General features: G+C 49.0%; 1 protein-coding gene across 2 annotated transcripts in view; it reads left to right on the forward strand.

Annotated features, from left to right (window-relative positions):
- Nucleotides 1–13,315, forward strand: part of Limk1 (LIM domain kinase 1) — a 30,529-nt gene extending 17,214 nt beyond the window's left edge. For both annotated transcript variants that reach the window (XM_048433804.3, XM_048433805.3), the window contains 11 exons: nt 28–133; nt 248–414; nt 3,369–3,543; nt 3,999–4,085; nt 4,947–5,078; nt 6,871–6,930; nt 7,202–7,267; nt 9,000–9,156; nt 11,399–11,454; nt 11,690–11,847; nt 11,949–13,315. In XM_048433804.3, the coding sequence (XP_048289761.3) occupies nt 28–133; nt 248–414; nt 3,369–3,543; nt 3,999–4,085; nt 4,947–5,078; nt 6,871–6,930; nt 7,202–7,267; nt 9,000–9,156; nt 11,399–11,454; nt 11,690–11,847; nt 11,949–12,111 (1,327 nt within the window). In that variant the 3' untranslated portion in view covers nt 12,112–13,315. The remainder of the gene's footprint in view (nt 1–27; nt 134–247; nt 415–3,368; nt 3,544–3,998; nt 4,086–4,946; nt 5,079–6,870; nt 6,931–7,201; nt 7,268–8,999; nt 9,157–11,398; nt 11,455–11,689; nt 11,848–11,948) is intronic.
- Nucleotides 13,316–16,405: the final 3,090 nt, after the last annotated feature.

Consider the following 16,405-nt stretch of genomic DNA (forward strand, 5'->3'; position numbering starts at 1 on the left):
CCAGTTTAACCACTGGTTTATCCCCAGAGTGGACCCCGGCTGCATGAGCCCAGATGTGAAGAATTCCATCCACGTTGGAGACCGGATCTTGGAAATCAATGGCACGCCCATCCGGAATGTGCCGTTGGATGAGGTAGGACCACAGGGATCCAAGGCTGGCACAGGATGGAGTGATGGAAGCAGAGCTTTCCCACCTGCACTCTGTTGCCACCTCAGAACACTCACCTGGACACTCACCTGTCCCCAGATCGACTTGCTGATCCAGGAGACCAGCCGTCTGCTCCAGCTGACCCTTGAACATGACCCCCACGACTCTCTGGGCCATGGGCCAGGGTCGGAGCCCAGCCCCCTGGGCTCCCCAGTGCACGCTCCCAGTGGACAGGCAGGCACCTCTGCCCGGCAGAAACCTGTCTTGTAAGTCAACCTGCTCCTTTACTTCTGCAGATGTTGTTCTTGGGCTGCTTCATCCTTTCCGCTCCACCATCATTGTGGTACAGGGGTTCGAGAAGATGTGGGGATAAGAAGAAGAAACAGTGGACAGCGCTCCTGCTGGGAGTTAGAGACTGTCCAGAGACTGTCCCAGGCAGACAGCGCCCCCCGCTGGGAGTTAGAGACTGTCCCAGGCAGACCCACATCTTTTTTTTTTTTTCACTTTAATTTTTTTGCATTGATTTATTCATTTACTTTGGGGTGGGGGTGAGAATGCCACAGGACCTGTGTAGAGGTCAGAGGGCATCTTGTAGGAGTCAGTTCTCTGCTCTTGTCTTGTGTCCAGGGAATCAAACTCAGGTTGTCAAGCTTGATGTGGCAAGTTCCTGTATCCACTGAACCATCTTGCAGCCCTTCTCTCTAAATTTAAAGTGCTTAAAAAGCAAGACAATTTTTGGCACGCTTTTCGGTAGGCAGATTAACAGAACAGGGAGGAATCAGTGAGGAGCAAGCGTAGATAAAACCTATTTTAAGGCTGGGCTATAGGTCAGTAGTCAGAATGCTCACCTAGCATACACAGAGCTGTGGGTTCTATCCCCAGCACCACATAAACCAGGCATGGTGGCACATCCCTGTAATCCCAGCTCTCAGGAAGTAGACACAGGAAGATCAGAAGTTCAAGGTCACGCTTGACTTCTGTGAGTTGGACGTCAGCCTGGATAAAATGAGGCCCTATTTATTAAAAATAAATAAGGAAAAAAGCATTTTATCACTTTGATGTGCCAGTTCTTGAATTTAAAAAAAAATAGTTGCATTAATACAAATAGAATTAAGCCAGGTGGTGGTGGCACATGACTTTAGTCCCAGTACTCGGGAGGCAGAGGCAGGTGCATCTCTGTGAGTTTGAGGCCAGCATGGTCTACACAGTGAGTTCCAGGAAAGCCAGGACTGTTACCCAGAGAAGCCCTGTCTTGAAAAGCTAAAAAAGAAAAGGTAATATATATATATATATATATATATGTGTGTGTGTGTGTGTGTGTGCATATATACACACATACATATATATTATATATGTATGCATATATTTATACCAATATAAATTAGTACAAATTTCATTCATATGGTTGGCTTGGTACCATTCCATCATTATAAGTACTTTATTGTTCATATTTATCAGCTTCTCCTGCACTTTTGCTATTCTTTCTGGGAATTCAATAAGATGGTGCTGGGTAGGTGGCTGTATGGGTAGAAGCACTTGCTGTGCAAGCATGAGGACCCAGTTCAGACCTCCAGCAGCACCATGTGAAAAGTCACACACCTGTAACCCCAGACCCCGTCTCAAAAGTAAGAGAGCAGGCTGGAGAGGTGGATCAGCAAGTAAGAGCTAAGAGAATACCGGGCGGTAGTGGTACACGCCTTTGACCCCAGCACTCAGGAGGCAAAGGCAGGCAGATCTCTGAGTTCCAGGACAGCCTGGTCTACACAGTGAAACCGTGTCTTCTAGAGGAATAAGAATGTGCACATTCACTTTGGGTCACTCACCTCTACCATTCCTAAAGAATCTGATGTCCTTTCCTGGCCTCCACAAGTGTGGTGCTCACGTGCATAAACCTACACATAGATAAAATTGCATGGGATAATTAAAAATAATAAATCTAAAAAATAGTAAAGTTGGGACTGGAGAGATGGCTCAGAGGTTAAGGCACTGGGCTTTTCCAGAGGTCCTGAGTTCAATTGCCAGCAACCACATGGTGTCTCACAGCCAACTATAATGAGATCTAGTGCCCTCTTTTGGCCTGCAGGCATACATGCAGGCTGAATGTTGTATACATAATAAAGAAATCTTTAAAATAAATAAAAAGTAAGGTGGAGAGTGAATAAGGAAAATACCTAACATCAATATTTGGCCTCCACATGCTCATGCACAAATAATGCATGCACACTCACATGAAGGCATACATATAGCACACACAAAAAGACCATGAGAAACTGCAGTGTATTACATGGTTTCTGGCTTTTGCTCTCTCTCTCTTTCTCTCTCTCTCTCTATCTCTCCTTTGTTTACTTGTTTGAACAATTTTTAGTTTGTTTATGTGTTTGTTTACTACATAGCCCAGACTGGCTTTGAACTTGTGATCTTCCTGCCTCCACCTCTGAAGTACTGGCAATCGCAAGTATGTTTGACCATAGCCAGCTGATTTTTAGTTTTCTTCATATAGTGCCTTAATAAGGAAGGCTCATCCGAAGCTTTTGGCTGCAGACTAGCTTCTTAACTTCATGGAGCAGCTAGTGATTGGCTTGGGATAATGGGAGTGTTGGTGACAGGGCATTGGCTATGCCAGGAGACTCTGGACCCTTTTCCATGCCTTGAGGTCTCCTCTGAAGGGTTGTCGCCACACAGTGGTGTGTTTCACAAAGATTACTGTGGTCCAAGATAAGGACAGAATTTGATGTGGGATGTCCAAGTCAGAGTTGGCTAATGGTCTCCTGCAGTGATCCAGGCAGCAGGTACCATGAGTCCTCTATCCTTGAACCTGAAGAGGCAGGAAGAAAGGGACACAGAAAAGGGATCAGAGGCAGCCTGTTACTTACCCCACTTAGGCTGAGTTCTCCCCAGGACTCTTGGAGAAGCCTTTTGAGGGGCAGCCCTCATTCTTAGAGGATGTACTGTCGAAGACATGTACTCCCTCATCTCTGTTTGTCTAGATCTCAGGCCATATAGGAGGGGATACCTGTATACATGCAGTGTAATGGGCATCCCAGGCAGGGATGAGACCGGCCACCAAGCAGAGGAGGCCATGGTGGGCTGTACCACCTACTCCCAGAATGGGGGGTGAGCATCGACTGGTTTATATGGTACTTATTTCGAGGAGTCAAGGGCAGTGTCTGAGCTGGGTGCCACCTCCCCATGGCACTGGTTCCCCGTGTGCCTTTCCCAGGAGGAGCTGCAGTATTGACACATCCCCGAGTGCCAGCTCACCAGCCTCCCAGCGCAAGGACCTGGGTCGCTCCGAATCCCTCCGAGTGGTCTGCCGACCACATCGCATCTTCCGGCCGTCTGACCTCATCCATGGGGAGGTGTTGGGCAAGGGCTGTTTCGGCCAGGCCATCAAGGTATGCAAATGGGGAGGGTCAGGCCGGGTGACACCTGATCACCTCTTCCCTCACACTGCCCCCTGGGAATCCAACACATCTAGATTCTGTGCTCTCTGCCTAGTGTTACTCCCTCCTGTTCCTGAATTTCCCTGAGCTAATAGGAGGGAAGGGATTTAAATGCATAGACTCAGAACTTTGTCTCATGTAACTCAACCTGGTCTTAAACTCACTAAGGGACTGAGGATGGCCTTGAACTCCTTCTACCCCCAAGTACTGGGGTCACACATGCTCATTTTCACATCAGGACAAGGTCTGTCTAAGTTTCCCAGACTAACCTCAAATTCACTCGATATCCCAGACTGGCCTTGCACATGAGATCCTCCTGCCTCAGCCTCCCAAGTGGCTGGGGTTATAGGCTGTGTCACTATGTCACACTTGGTCTTGATTTTTGTGCCTCCATATCCCCAACATAGGTCACACACCGAGAAACAGGCGAGGTGATGGTGATGAAGGAACTTATCCGGTTTGATGAGGAGACCCAGAGGACATTCCTCAAGGAGGTCAGTGGAGAGGGACTGTCATTCCCCTCCCCAGTGAGAAGGGGTGGCCAAGGGTTCCTGGAGGAGAAGTCACGCACACCACCTGTTGAAAGACGTGAGAGGGTTCAGGCCCCACTGGGGACAGGGCAGCTTGAGCAAAGACATAGCTCTATGAGTTGTGGGCATAGCTCAGATGGTAGAGTGCTTGCCTTGAAAGCATTGAGGTCCTGGGTTCAATCCCCAGCACCACATCTACCGGGCATGAACTACACATCTGTAATCCCAGCACTTGGGAGATGGAGGCAAGAAGATCAGAGTTGAACATACTCCTTGGCTACATAGAGAATTCAGCCTGGGCTATGCAAGACGTTGACTCAAAACAGACAATGTCAAAAGTCAGAACAGACATGTGCTGGGAGTGCAGGTTGGTGGGTACTTGCTTACCATGTGTGAAGCCCTGGCTTCTAATGCAAAAATTGACCTTGGTGGTACAAGCCTGTCATATGACATATGTCATATGTCATATGACAGCTTGTCATAGGATATGATGATGTGAGGATCAGTTCAAGACCAGTTTGAGCTGTGAGAGACACTCTTAAAAAACAAGACAGCCAGACTGTGGTGGCTCACACCTTTAATCGTAGCACTTGGGAAGCAGAGGCAGGAGGGCAGGAGGATCCCTGTGAGTTCAAGGCCAATCTGGTCTGCAGATCTAGTTCCAAGACAGCCAAGGCTACACAGAGAAACCCTGTCTCAAAACCACCCTCATAAAAAAGAAGCCATAGTGGCTTACCAGGTGAGAGGAGACTGTGTGTCCCGCTGTTTAGGTGGGATAGAGCAAGGGGAAGGAGATCCAGGCTCAGCCTGTGTGTCCCCTTCCAGGTGAAGGTCATGCGGTGCTTGGAGCACCCTAATGTGCTCAAGTTCATCGGTGTGCTGTACAAGGACAAGCGGCTGAACTTCATCACAGAGTACATCAAGGGCGGCACCCTGCGGGGCATCATCAAGAGCATGGTGAGCAGGACTGGGGCCTGGGGATGTGGCTTAGTTGGTAGAGTGCTGTCCTAGAATGCATGAGGCCTTGGGTTCATCCCCAGCACTGCATAAACCCAGTGTAGTGGCACACACTCCTTTAATCCCAGCACTAGGGAAACAGACAGGTGGGTCTTAATGAGTTCAAGGCCAGCCTGGTCTACATAGCAAGTTCCGTGCCAGCCTTTCTAAATACACATAAACACCAAACCCAAAACAGGAGTCAAAGGATGAGGAGGTGAGGATTGCACTATCCCCTTGCAGGGCCGTGACCCCCAAAAACCTAAGAACTCTCCATTAGCTCTACCTCTCAAAAGTGACATCACTTCCTACTAGTACCGTGCTCAAGACTGAGCCTTGAATACATGGGCCTCGGGGGGGACACTCCAGATCCTAACCATGGCAGAACAAAAGCCCCATTCTCCCCAGCAGCTAGTGCTGAGAGTGCAGGTGGCTTGTTGGACCTTCAGCTTTGACTCTGAATGTTGGTTCAGCTTGGTTTTCAAACTTGAAATGGGGACTGGGAAAAGGGCTCAGTGGGCAAGGTGCTTGCCTCCCAAGCAAGAGGACCTAAGTTCAACCCCAAAGACACATGTAAAATCCCAGCATGGTGGCATACACTGTTAGCCCATCACTAGAGGGTAGGATCTCTGGGGATCACCGCCCGGACAGCCTATGCAGATCCATGAGCTCTGCCTTCAGCGAGACATTCTCTCAAAAGCTAAGGCCAACAAGATGACTTAGAGAGTGAAGGTGCCTGCTGCCGAGCCTGGTGGGCAGAGATAAATCTCCAGAACCCACATGGTGGAAGGAGAGAGCAGCTCCTGCGCGTGGCCCTCTGTCTCACATGCGCCAATGCACATGCACACCCCACAGATGTGCACACACATAAGTAAGTGTAGCAAATAAAAATGTTTAATTATAGAAGGAAATTAAGGAAGAAACCTGACATTTACCTCTGGCCCCCCACATGTGTACACACACACACAAACATGGATATACACATACCACACACTCAAAATGCAAATATGCAGCATACACACATGAAACATGGATATACACATACTGCACACAAAACATGGATATACACATAGCACACATGAAACATAGATATATACATATCACACAAAAAGCAAAAATGAATAAATTATATTTAAAAATAGAGTATTCAGGAAGTTAAATAAGTTACTACACTGTTTCCTATAACAGATTCTTGGGGCATGGTTTATACTGTCTGCCCTGGAGGTGCATAAATCAACACCCAGCAAACACTTGGGAGTGACAGCCACACAGGTTACTGCTCAAAATAGCTAGTTTGGGAACATGGCAGAACCTTTAGTGTGTAAAATCAGTTCTGTTGAGAAAAGATGGCCTGTAAGGCCTATAACCCTAGACTGTTTGCAGGAAAATGTAAGTTCAAGGCCAACCTGGGCTACATAGAATATCCTGTCTCAAAAAATTGAACAAGGGCCTATGAGATAGCTCAGCAGATAAAGTGCTGCCCCCGGCCTAGTGACATGAGTTGGATCCTTGAGACCCGAATGGTGGAAGGAGAGAATAGAGCCCCCCAGGTTGTCCTCTAACAGACAACCAAAGAGAACAATGCCTTGGAGCCATGCATACACAGCACTTGGAAGATGGTTAGTAGGCAGCTGTGGGTACAGAGCCTTGGGAGCCTGCAGACTCTACCACACTTGTGCCTGTGACTCACTCAGTTGTCCCCACTCCTGTGGCTCCCCTGGGCTCCATCCCAGCCATTCTTTCCTGTCCCCAGGATAGCCAGTATCCGTGGAGTCAGAGGGTCAGCTTTGCCAAGGACATTGCATCAGGGATGGTAAGTGACCAGCCACTCACTCAAGTGGCCCAGTCTGCCATGAGGTATGCGGGAGCAGAACACATGGGGAAGTCTGAAGTGGCAGCAGTGATGGAGGTGACTACCTGCAATCCCTAGTGACGGCCCGGGGTACAGCTCAGCAGGAGCAGAGGTCTAGAGTCCGTCGGCTGCGGGGCTGCGGTGGGAGGCAGGGAACTCGCAGAGGGTCAGGGCTGAGCTGGGGAGTCTGTTGGCCAAACATCTGCTGACGGCCTTGTTCCCATTCCCTCAGGCCTACCTCCACTCGATGAACATCATTCACCGAGACCTCAACTCCCACAACTGTCTGGTCCGTGAGGTGAGCAATGCTGGGCAACTGGGTGAGCTGGAGAAAGAAGGAGCCTGAGCCGCTCCTCTCAGGGCTTCAGGGAGCTGGAGGGTGGGTGAACAGCACAAGAACAAGAGGCAGGCGGACCTGAGTTGCAGTCCTGGCTCTGCCATCTCTAACATGGCACTGGCCCTCAGACCTACCAGCAGTGCAAGGTTTCAACAGATCAGTGAAGGGAAAACTGATTTGAAATGTAAAGCCTCAGATTTCACTGCAGCATTTACAGAAGCCACCTATAGTAGAGGTAGCACAGGCTACCCAGGCAGCTCCAACAGCTTCTGGAAGAGGAGGCTTGGCAGGGGCATTTCAGTAGAGGCAAAGGATAGAGGCAGTCAGCCCCAGATTATACATTGGTGTTTAAGGGGTTCCCAGGTATTATACAGAACGTAGAGGACTGGGCCAAAATGGAGAGTAGGTGCCTGAAGTCCTAATCCTGTAGTAAATAACCACATTCAGCATGTGAACTGAGGAAGGCTAGGGTAGGAGGTTCAAGTCCTGTGTGAGCTACAGAGTCATGTCAGGGACAACCTGGAAAACTTAGCAAGACCCTGTCTCAGATTTAAAAGTGAAAAAAACAAAATCCTGGAAGCACAGGTGGATAAAGCATAAACCTAGAATCCCCAGTGAGGGGCTGGGGCATGATGGTTCAGTGGGAGAATACCTGCTTACAATCCCCCAGTGAGGGGCTGCCCATGCCTGGATTCCCCCAGTGATGTCCAGCTGCCATGACTCAGCAATAGAGCACTTGCCTAACATGTGCAAGGACCTGAGTTCAACTTCCAATACCACACATGCACAGAAAGAACATTCCCAAAGGCCTTCTAACCAGTCAATACAGAGCTATGATCCAAACAAAACTAGGACTGATTCTATTGTTTTAGGTTCAAGGATTCTCTAGGCCCTTTCAGCTTGCCTAGGACCCTGCCAGAGGACAATATGAATTGCTGGGACTGTCCAGCAAGATAGAAAACTTTAGGTTATGGGACACCCTGAGGGTCAGCCTCAAACCCTGGGCATTGGTGCCATGAAAGTGAACGAGACAAGTCCTCATGGGTCCTGCTGTCTAAATTGTTGGTGACCTGCATCCAATTTACAGCCTCAGGGTCAACTACTCCATGTGAACAGTAGGAAACAGTCTAGAAAGGGAGAGAAGGCAGGACACAGAGGACCAGGCTTACCCCAAAGGGAAGGCCCCTCAGCTATTCATCTAGTGGCACAGAACAGTCACCTGAAAGCTTCATCCGGGACATCGGGTGGGGAAGGGACTGAGCACACATTCCACACCCACTTTGATGTGACCTTAGGTGAATATGCCTGCTGGAACTCCATCACCTATGGTAAGGTTGTAGGTTGGTCAAGGGATTTTGATTTTCTTAGTTCAAGAGATAGAATCTAGGACGTTGAGCCCCTCACTAGGGGATTCTAAGCAAGGACTCTACCACTGAGCCACACCCCAGCCCCTCACTGGGGGATTCTAGGCAGGTACTCTAATTGAACCACACCTCTCATTCTTCACTGGAAACTAAAAATTTCAGGTAGCTCTCTTTGCCAAGAGCTGGGAGTATTGGGACAGAGGGAAATCCCTTCCCCACACAGGTCCCTGAGTGTCTGGGGTGTATTCTCTTGTCGTCTCTGGGATGATAGGGGAAGGCTCCCAGGTAGAGGCAGACAGGGTGAGGACCAGGTCTTATAAAATTTCTAGAACAAGAACGTGGTGGTGGCCGACTTTGGGCTGGCTCGACTCATGGTCGATGAGAAGACTCAGTCTGAAGACTTGCGCAGCCTCAAGAAGCCAGACCGCAAGAAGCGTTACACAGTGGTGGGCAATCCCTACTGGATGGCACCAGAGATGATCAATGGTGAGTGTTTGCTCTAGGAGTCCCAGGAGGAGGGGCAGCAGCTACCTACACCCTGACTCCTTCACCTCTTGACCTTTCCTGGGTTCCATACTTCCTTCTAGTGCTTCCCTCTGACTGGACTTTGGCCACCTCCCTCCAGCCCCCACCTTGTCTTTCCTCATCTTCCTCTTTTGTTTAGTTTTGGGTGGGTGTGTGGTTTGGTTTTCACAGTGTCTGGCTCAAATTGTCAGGTGACCCATCTAGCAGGCTTTTCTTCTTTCTTTTTTTATTTTTTTGAGGCAAAGTCTCACTCTGTAGCCCTGATTGTCCTGGAATTCATGCACCAGCCTTTTTGTGTGTGTGTGTGTGTGTGTGTGTGAAACACCAAGTCTCCTTTAATGCAGATTAGCCTCAAACCTACTTTGTAGCCAAGGATGACCTTGCACTCCTAATCCTCCTGCCTCTTCCTCCAGTGTTGGGATCACAGGGATGAGCCACCATGTTCAGTTTGTGGGGTGCTGGGTAGAATCCAGGGCCTCGTATGTGTTAGATAAGCACTCTGCCCAAAGTGCTGGGATTTTAACTGAGCACTGTCTGCTTGTCTGGCTTTCCTTTCTTTTTGTTTGTTGTTATTTTGGGTTTTAGTACTGGGGTTGTTGATGGGTTGTCATTTTGTTTTGTATTGTATTTTTTTGAGACAGGCCCTCTCTATTATGTAACCCTGGCTGACCTAGAACTCACGATGTAGACCAGGCTGGCCTTGAATTCACAGAGATCCACCTGCCTTTGCCTCCTGAGTGCTTGAATTAACGGTGTGCGCCACTATTCCCTTCCAGGCCTTGTCATTTTTTTTAAGGTGTTTATGGGGTTGGTGGTGGGGCTCAGGTAATAGAGTGCTTATCTAGCATGCAAGAAGCCCTGGGTTCCATCCCCAGCACTGCATAAGCCAGGTGTGGTGGCACATGTCTATAATCCTAGCACCTGAGTGATGGAAGCAGAAGGATTGCTGTGAGTTCAAGGCCATTTTGGGCTACACAGTGAGTTTCAGGCTAGCCTGGGCTAGAGTGAGGGCCTATCTCAAAACCTCAAGAAAACTGGCATATGTTAGTGAACATCTTTGATCCACTGGGGAGGCGAAAGCAGGTGGATCTCTGAGTTTAAACCCAACCTTCTTGATCTTGGGGAGTTTCAGGCCATCCAGGGCTACATAGTGAGAAGTAAGACCCTGTCTAAAAACAAAATAAGTGCTGGGCAGTGGTGATGCACGTCTTTAATCCCAGCACTTGGGAGGCAAAGGCAGATGGATCTTTGTGAGTTCAAGGCCAGCCTGATCTACAGATTGAGCTCCAGAACAGCTAAGGATGACTACACAAAGAAACCCTGTCTCGAAAAACAAAATAAAATAAAAGATGAAAACAAACCAAATAGGCTGTGGTGGCTCAGTGGTTAAGAGCACTGGTTGCTATGCAGAGGACCCAGGTTCAGTTGCCAGAACCTGATGGCAACTACTAACCGTCTGTGACTCCAGTTTCAGGGGAATCCCATGATGTCTGAACTCCACAAACACCAGGCACGCATGTGGTACACATACACACGTAGGCAAAACATTTATACACATAAAAATAAATCTAAAAAAAGAAAAAAGAAAAGCAAACAGGTGTTTGAAATAGTATTTAGACCCCAGGTAGAACCAGCAATGTCTCGTCCCAAGACACTAACTTCCACACACCCTCAAACACCTCTTCCCCAATTTATTTTTTTTTATTTTTTTATTTTTTTATTTTTTTCCTAATTTCTTTCTCAATGCCTCTGATGCTAAGCCCATGCTCTGCTACTCTACCGCTGCACCCCACTCCACTCCAAGACCCTTTCCCCAGTGAAGTAACATCCATATCTTTATGACAGATGGCAGCCAGGCAGGGTTAAAACAGTTTCACCCCTCCGAGATCTCAGCATTATATCAGACCCTGTAGAGCTACGGGTGCCCTTGGTTTTCTTGCGGTTTGGGTTTGATTTTTGTTTTGTTTTGAGACAGGGTCTCCTACATAGCTCAGGTTGGCCTCAGACCATGTACCACTATGCCCTGTTTATGCCTTGCTAGAGATGGAATTCAGGGCTTCATGCATGCCACTCAAGCAGCCTGCCAATTGAGCCACGTCCCTGGCACCTAGGTACTCTTAGAACTCAGTAGAGTGTGATTTTCCTGCCTGTCTATTACCATTTCTTTTCCTACATCCCTTGCTGACACTTGGTCTCTGTTCAGGCCATAGGTATGATGAGAAGGTGGACGTGTTTTCCTTTGGAATTGTCCTATGTGAGGTAGGTCACGTGAGCAGCCGTGGTTTCCAGACCCACTGTTCCTCTCCTCTCTTCAGTCCTTCCACGCCCCAGCTAGATGTCCACAGGGGCCTCTGACCCGGGGAACATGGGTCCCCAAAGCCAGACCATGGCAACAGTGGGGTATTCCTAGTGAACTGTCCTTAGAGCATTTGACAGACTCCCAGAATCTCCAGGCTCAGGGGCCCCCATTAACCGGGGCCTTTGTGCTGGACAGATTATTGGGCGTGTGAATGCAGACCCCGATTATCTGCCCCGGACTATGGACTTTGGCCTCAATGTGCGGGGTTTTTTGGACCGCTACTGTCCACCAAATTGTCCCCCAAGTTTCTTCCCCATCACTGTGCGCTGCTGCGACCTGGATCCTGAGAAAAGGTGAGTGTTGGAAAGGTAGATACTCAGCCTTAAGCGCCTTGGGGTGGGTGTGTCTTCGGGAGAGCTGACTCACCAGCCACTGATTCTCACCTGTCACCCAGGCCCTCTTTTGTTAAGCTGGAACAATGGCTGGAAACGCTTCACATGCACTTGGCTGGTCACCTGCCACTGGGCCCACAGCTGGAACAACTGGAGCGGGGCTTCTGGGAGACCTACCGGAGGGGCGAGAGCACACTGCCTGCCCACCCTGAGGTTCCTGACTGAGCCCATTGGCCCTGCCATCCTCATCCCCACCTCTGGAGAACACACCCTCACCAGACTCCTCAGCAGGAGGTGGCCCAGACATGGAGCTCTCAGCCAGGGTAGTGGTGCCCAGACCCATACCCCTGACCCAGGCCCTGATTTGCCTTCTCCCCTCATGCAGGGTGCCCCTAGCCTCTCTCTGCCTCTGGCCCCCAAGTCACCAGGCTGCACCCACATGGTCAGTCACATTGCCCTGCCTTACCTCCCTTTCTGTGGGGGCCACCCCCTCACTTGTCTTTGCATGAGCTGGCCAGGGACGCTGGACCCATTCCATGCATTGCCTGCAGCCATCCGCACACTGCACCTGCCGGCAGCTCTTCCCCAGCTTGGCTGGGCTAGAAGACAGCTTTAGAAGTGAGCCCCTGTGATGGCTGGGCACAGAGAGTCTTCTTTGCCAAGAGAGAGGCTATGTTCCTAGGGACCCAACAGGGAGTCCAGAATCCCCCTGGGGGAATCTAGATAGAAGCAGGTATCGACAATAAACCCCAAAGCAAGGAGAGGTCCAATCCCACGTGCCCACTGGCCAGGCAGTGGCCCTTGCTCTTACTTGGGGTTCATCTCATTTTTTGATTAAAGCCACTTTAGTGAAAAGCAGGTACCAGTCCTCAGGATGAGCAGGGATCCCTCGAGGGAGAAGGGCAGGAGATGCCTGGGATCCGGCTGACAGGGAAGGCCCAGCCCACACAGCAGAGGTGGGGCAGAGGGGATGAGGCAGCCATCCACCAGCACCCCAGCCCCCCAGGATCATCTCAGCAACCTTCTCGGGCCTCTCCCCTCTGGCTGGAGCAGCCCTGTGTCCTCCTTGGGTGCCTCTGCCCTCTGAGTTCTTTCTGTGTGATCTATTTTTTAAGAAGAGTTGGTATTATTTTTTCATAACGGCTGTAGGAGCCGCTGCCGGGGGGTTGGGGGGATTGTTCTGTTTTTTGTTCTGTTTTGTTTAGGTGGGTGGGGGAGGGAGGGCCATTTCCTCACTTTGCTTCAGTTGAACATCTAGTACGTATTAAAACTGTGAAGCTTTCTCAGTGCACTTTGAACATGGAAGAGAGTCTGAGCAGACCCTGCTGGAACCAAGACGGAAGGAGGCAAGACATACTTGCCTCTACCTAGTGACCGTGACAGGAATGAACCTGAACTCAGAACAATAAAATCAATTCTGTGCTCCCCATGCAAGGCTTGCATCCTCATGTGTCTGGGGGCTCCAAGGGAGCAATCAAGAAAAGATAGGGATTGAGAAGCTTAAGGTGGGGTGGGGTGGGGCAGAGAGGTGGCTTAGCAGTTAAGAGCACACACTGCTCTCACTAAGGATTAGAGTTAAGTTCCTCAGACCCGTATCAGCTGGCTTACAGACTTCATGGGGTCCATCACCTTCTGGCCTCTCTGCAGGCACTGGACTTGTGAATGAGCATATACACACAGACAAAAATAAATCTTTGGGGACTGGGGTGATGGTTTGACAAGAGTTGTTACTGCTCTTGCAGAGGACCCAGGTTCAACTCCCAGTACCCATGTGGTGGCCCACAATTGTCTGTAACCTCAGTTCTGGGCTCTGCAGGCACCATATATGCATACATATAGGGAAAACATAATTTTTCTTCTCAAGATAGGATTTTTCTGTAGCCCTGGTTGTCCTGGATTCACTCTGCCTCTGGAGTGCTGGGATTAAAGACATACTCCACCACCACACAACAGCAACAACAAAATTAATTTTAAAAGCCTGCTGGTGAGAGCAAATGAAGAGGTTCCAGGAGGGGTGGGAGAGCAGTGATGGGCTGTCCATCAAATACAGCACAGAGAGTGGTCCAGCCAGTGCTCCTTCAAGCTTTTCAGAAGCTGGGTTGGACCAGGGTGCACTGGGACAGACCTGTAAAGTCAGTTACTTGGAGCTGAGATGGGAGAGTTGCCATTAATTCAAGGTCAACTTCAAATAGAGCAAGAACCGTCTGAAGACTTCTGGGGGAGGAAATGGATGAAGCTCAGTTGGTAGAGTGCCTAACATGCAGAACACCCTGGGCTTGATCCCTAGAACCTAATCAACCATCGTGGTAGTGCATGCCTGTAATTCCAGCACTTAAGACAGGAACTGGACATCATGCCCTGCTTGTCAGACTCCAGGCCATAGGAGAAAACAGGACCAAGGCATTTGGACCTGGAGCCCAGTCAGCCCAGTGATGGCTCTCTGTGAACAGAAATGCTCAGGTTATTTCTCTTGTTTGCGTAAGCTAAAAGGAAGGGGGGAGAAAGGAAGGAAGGAATGGTCAGCCCAAACTATCCTCATAGGTTTCTAAGCCTTGGGTTCCAGAGATGCCTCATTTCAAGCAGCCACGGGTGATAATGGACTGATCTAAGATAATGTCTGTGGTCGGGTATCAAATCCTCCTTACGTTAACAAAGTCCCAATGGTTCAAGCTCAAAGCCAACTTCACAACTGCACCTTGGAAAGCCTTGTCTTACCACTCCCTCCCATCCAGCTTCTGACGCTAGGAAGCACTTAGGCCATGTTGGGAGATGGAGAAGCGAGAGGACAAACTTCTTTCCCATTTTCCAGGAATTAATTGAAATGCTCAACAAACAGCAAGCATTTGGCCTCATGCCCAACACTTTACAACACACAGCACAGCATGACTGTAGCTCTCTTCAGAGATCTGAGCACTAGACACTTCCTGCTCAGGAAACTAATGATACACACTGCCCTTCCGGGTTGGTCGGTTTGTTTGTTTGCAGTCGGGGACGATCTGTAAGTCACAGTCTAGAAGTTGGGATCTTCCCGCCTCAGCTTCCTGACTGCTGATTACAGAGGGCACCACCATGCCTGTAAACATCTCTCTATTAAGGTTCTGAGCACCTGCCATACAGACAATGCCTCCCGGCTCCTAGGTAATCTGCTTCCATTATCCTGAAGGATTTATGATTGGTATAACTTGGCACAAGGAGTGGAATTGGAATGTTTGTTGATTATCTGAATGAAACGCAGTAATGGGTAACTTGGATGTGTGGGATGATTCAGTGGGTAAAGGAGTTTGCTGCCAAGCCTAAGTGTAAGCAATCAGCTTTTCTTTGGGCCGCCATCTCATAAAAAAAAAAAACTATACAGAGACTTATATTAATTATGAAAGCTCTACAGAGAAACCCTGTCTCAAAAAAAATTATGAAAACTCAGCCTTAGCTTGAGCTAGTTTCTAACTAGCTCTTATAACTTAACCCATTTCTATGAATTTACTTTCTGGCTTGTGACTTTATTACCTCCTGTCCCTACTGCCCATCCCACTTGCTCTGTGTCTCCTGATGTCTTTGCCTTCTTCCCAACATGCTTCTGCCCAAAATCCTGCCCTATCTCTGTAGCTTTGGGGCCTGTCCTGGAACTTGCTCTGCAGAACAGACTGGTCTCGAACTCACAGAGATCCACCTGTCTCTGCCTCCCGAGTGTTGGGATTAAAGGTGTGCACTACCACCTACCTGCTCAGCTTTTCATTAAACCAATCAGAGTGACATGTCTTCACAGTGTACAGAAAGATTATTCCACAACACCTGAGGGACCTGAGTTTGATCCCGGAGACACACATGGTAGAAGGAGAGAACCAATTCCTGTAAATTGTCCTCCAGCCTCCATATGCATGATGTTACAAATGTGTGCCCCTCCCAATAATAAATAAAAGTAATATTTTGGAAATATATAAAAAGGCCTGGAGAGGCATGCCTTTAATCCCCTCACTCCAGAGACGGAGGTAGGTGGATCTCTGAGTTTGAAGTCAGACTGGTCTACATAGCAAATTGCAGGCCGGCTGCCCAGGGCTGTAGTAAAACATTATCTCAATTTTTTTTTTCATTTGAAGATTTTTTTTTGTAGTTTTGTTTTGTATGTGTTTTGTCTGCATGTATGTAACTGCCTGCAGTGCTCTTGGAGACCAAAAGAGGGCATCAGATCCCTGGCAGCTGGAGTTATGGATGGATATTAGCTGCTGTGTGAGGGCTGGGAGTTAAACCTGGGTCCTCTGGAAGAGCAAGTGCTCTTAACTGCTAAGCCTTCTCCAGCCCCTCTAAAAAAAAAAAAAAAAAAATGAGCCGAGCAGTGGCAGTCCATATCTCTAATTCCAGCACTCAGGCAGCAGAGGCAGGTAGAGGATCTCTCTGAGTTTGAGGCCAGCCTGGTCTATAGAGCAAGTTCCAGGACAGTCAAGGTACACAGAGAATCCCTGTCTTAGTGGGGGAGTGGGGGAGTGAACAGAACTTACATAATCTAGACCACCACATACACACA

Source organism: Myodes glareolus, chromosome 2, assembly GCF_982192425.1.
Source record: "Myodes glareolus chromosome 2, mMyoGla1.1, whole genome shotgun sequence".
Lineage (NCBI taxonomy): Eukaryota > Metazoa > Chordata > Mammalia > Rodentia > Cricetidae > Myodes > Myodes glareolus.